Below are 3,997 nucleotides of genomic sequence, written 5' to 3' on the forward strand. Positions count from 1 at the left end.
CATACTGTACATTTCTTTTACAATGAGGTAAGTGAAGAAAGAACTGCAGTATAATCTTAAGAGGACTTTAGTTAGAAATTGATAGCAATTTGGCACATATTCTATTTAGTGTCTTGTCTAGGCATGTCCTGCATTTATTTTTATAACGGTAATATCAGTGATTGAGAATTAATTTGTGGGGAATCTCTGCAAAAGCATGATACAGAAGGTCTTTCTCCTTCTGTAACTATAATAAAATCAGAATCTGGAAGTTAGTGTTATATTGGACTGTTTCAGTAGTCCTGAAGTCTACTTCACTGAGAATTCAACCTGTTTATGGCTTGTTTTCTTGTACTTTTATAAGCAGGATCTTTTCTGTTGCGTCACTAGGTTCTAAGAGGCTTAGTCAAAATCTAGAAAGCCTGAGTAATGAAAGGCCAAAGTTGAAATGGATTTTTCCTCACTCCATTCCACTTTTTGCCAGAAGAGGGCATTAAAGCACTGAGTATGTGCAGAGTTAACATGGAAAGCTCTGACTCTTAAAGCAGTTTATTTTAATACAGAGCTACAAATGCAGCTGACTGTGCATTGTAAAATCATTTCAGTTACTTCTGTAGAAGGTAAAAATATCAGCGTAATACACGGAAAACATTTTTCATACAGAATCCAAACAAATATTTGGTATGTGTTTTGGTTAATTCATAAATACTTTCTTTCCTCTTGTTACAGCATACTAATGACTTCGCTTTGTACACTGAAGCTATTAAATTTTTTAATCACCCAGAAAGCATGGTCAGGATTGCTGTTAGGACTATAACTTTAAATGTCTACAAAGGTATGCTTTTTATATATTAAAAAAGGTATGTGTATAAAATGCTTGTTTCATTGTAATTTAATTTTGTTATTTACGGTTAAGGATTTTCTGTCTGTTTTATGACATTGAAAAGCTTAGTATGTGTACGTGCTTCAGATGCACATTTGGTTTTTATGAAACGGAACCCCAGTCCTACAGTATGTGCTTGTAAATAGTATTGTTTCCTCATAGATGAAACTAGTTTAAAAAAAAGCAAGAGTATCAAAAGTACACAAGGAACTTCAGCTTCATTTCCCACAGAGATCAGAATGTGACTGTATTTAAAAAACAAACAGAAACAAAGTGCTTTAAGAATATCAAGTATTTTTTACTTATGAACTTTATGAAGTTTTATAGGGTGTTATATAATGTATATATAATGTAACTTTGCTGGCTACATCAGTTGCTTTTGGATTTGAGGTGCATTAGAATATGATATGTAGAGCTCCTAGGTGCTGCAGTCACTCCCGTCTAAAGAAGAGCTAGACCATTCCCAGAGGTGTCCAGTGAAGGCCAGGAGGCTGCAGTTGCCAAGTTCCTGTACTGGACATTCCAGTAGGACATAAGGAAAAAAAACCCCAAAACTTCACTGTGAGAATAGTTAAGCACTGCAACAGGTTTTCTGGAGAAACTGGGGAACCTGGAATGTTTGAGATCTTCACAACTCAATAAGGCCCTTAGCAACCTGGTTGAACTTTGAAGTTAACGCTACTCTGAGAATGGGTTTGGACTAGACAATGTCAAAAAGTCACTTTCCCCTAAATATTTCTTGGGGTCTATAAAATCTGTAATATACTGAAAATATCACAGTGATCTCTGTAGAAAAATTGATGTTGATAAAGAACGTCTACCTCTGAAATCAGCGTGCTGTAAGGCGGTATGCATTATGGAATACGTTCATGCAGGGCTTCTTTAATCCATTTTAAATTAAATTACATTTTGAATTTGCACAACTTTCAATTAGAAAAGTAGTGATTTGATGACAGTCTTCATCATAGAAGAATATAAGATCTTTTTTAAAACAACGAACATGGCTTTGTAAATAACTGGATAGCCTGCATAGCAGTTAGTTTCTTTATAGTGTTGACTGCGAGGTACAAAATGTCTTTTTTTGTATGTTGGGAAATGGGCACTTGGTACTTGTTTTCTACTTCAAGGAGCTGTAAAACCAAATATGAGCTTACAAAAAGAACAAAGTGCAGGCTTCATATCCTATTTGTTATATATTTATGTAACTAAATATTTTTATGGTAAAATAAATGTACTTGTCTAGAATTTTCATTGAATGTTGTAGTGATATAAAGGTTAGAGTTAGAAAAACACAGCTCAGTTTTTTCAGGTTTCATAATTTTCTGACTACCCATTTGCATATATTCTGGTCTAACACCTACCCTGTATCTTTTAGTTTAGATGCTTTGTGCTTTAGCTTTTTAAACCCTTTTGGAGGATGTCACTATCCCAGTTCCTAATCCTGTTAACTGTTGTCTGTTTCTTTTGCCCTTCCTTCACTGATGATTCCTGTGTTCCTTAATGCAGTGTCATGTAAGTCTAACTAGCTTGGCTTTCAGCATTACTGCTTTATTCTTATGCTTTTTTCCTCTTCTTTTTAATAAAGAATGTGCTAAAAAAACCTTTTTGAATTCCACTAGATTTGTGTATCTTCAGACCTATGTAAATATATTGATATTAGGCTCATTCAAGCTAATTAAAAATTGATATGATGCTTTTGTAGCTATCCATTTCATGCATAAGATCATGTCAGGTATATACTGGTACGAAAAGCTAGCATGTAATCAAAATTCAGAAGATACTTTGTTATATTAAAAATTAATTTTGAAAAAAGGCAACTGATTTTTCTTTTTAACAATTTCTCTTTAGTGGACAACCAACCTATGCTGCATTACATTAGAGATAAAACTGCTGTCCCTTATTTCTCCAACCTCGTTTGGTTCATTGGAAGCCACGTGATAGAACTGGATAACTGTGTGCAGACTGATGAAGAGTAAGCTTTTACAAATGATGGGTATTAAATGGAAATGCTTTTCCCAGATGTTAATCCTCTCCTTAGTTTGTCTGTAGTAGTCCGGTTAAGTTAGTTTCTGAATACATTCCCTTGTAGACAGTTCAAGCTTTTAATTCTTGCGGAGTTTTTTAGTGATTCTGTGAATTAATAGTGGTTAGTGCCGTGTTCCCTATCTGTGCTAATATCCATACAAGTAAATTAGTGTTTGGCAACATGCTTTTTCTTCATCTTTGTTTTAATTCTGCTAAATTAGTAGTTAACCAGAAGACACAAAAGGTATTTTGTGCTTCTCAATCTTATTAACTTTGTCTTTTTAATGTTTCTTTTCTGTGTATCATCTCAGTAGAACAGCTTTCTGAAAAGACTCTAGGAAAAAAATTTAAACTGGAAAGGTGAACTTTATTTAATATGTGAACTGTCAGACCTAAAATTCCTGTGTAATATTCCACTATCAACTAACAGAACTACTTTGTTGATTGAGGTTATTCTTGGTTTGCCTTCCCATCCACCCCTTAAAATGGGCAGCTGTTTCTTGCTTTCTTAAAGTGAAGAGGTAGGTGTTAAATACAACATAGTTTTCTTTTATTTTTGGAAACAAATCTTGCCATTTTTTATGGTTGGCTTGTGAAAAGACTCTGGCAGTGGAAAGTGAGGTTTTGTAACAACATTGCTTCTGAAAACTTGGCAAAGAGCTTGATATGTGCATCCTAAAGCACATATAGCCTGAATACTGTTTGCTAGCTGCATTAGTTAACTTTACCGAGAACATCTGCTTTAGGCAGTCAGTCTGCACAAGGTGATTTGTGAAAGTGATACACATTAATTCTTTCCTGAAGTTTTTAAGACTTTGACAATTAATTATATCTGGGAATTTTTTTCTGCTCTTTTTTTCAGGCACAGAAATAGGGGCAAACTGAGTGACCTGGTAGCGGAACATCTTGATCATTTACATTATCTTAATGATATCCTTATCATTAATTGTGAATTTTTAAATGATGTGTTGACAGACCACCTGCTTAATAGGCTCTTTCTTCCCCTCTATGTGTATTCATTAGTAAATCAAGATAAGGTAAGCTGACACCTACAAACAATTAAGTCTTAAAGGTATTACTTGCTTTCAGTATGCATAATGATTTGTTCAG

General features: G+C 34.2%; 1 protein-coding gene across 1 annotated transcript in view; it reads left to right on the top strand.

The window, feature by feature from the left end:
* CLEC16A (C-type lectin domain family 16, member A) overlaps positions 1 to 3,997 on the top strand; it is a 71,927-nt gene that overhangs the window by 2,358 nt on the left and 65,572 nt on the right. The window contains 4 exon segments of the mRNA XM_010294403.1: positions 1 to 27; positions 709 to 814; positions 2,711 to 2,834; positions 3,750 to 3,924. The exon segment at positions 1 to 27 is cut by the window's left edge and continues 30 nt beyond it. Coding sequence (XP_010292705.1) covers positions 1 to 27; positions 709 to 814; positions 2,711 to 2,834; positions 3,750 to 3,924 — 432 coding nt within the window.

This window comes from Phaethon lepturus, unplaced genomic scaffold (assembly GCF_000687285.1).
Source record: "Phaethon lepturus isolate BGI_N335 unplaced genomic scaffold, ASM68728v1 scaffold11689, whole genome shotgun sequence".
Lineage (NCBI taxonomy): Eukaryota > Metazoa > Chordata > Aves > Phaethontiformes > Phaethontidae > Phaethon > Phaethon lepturus.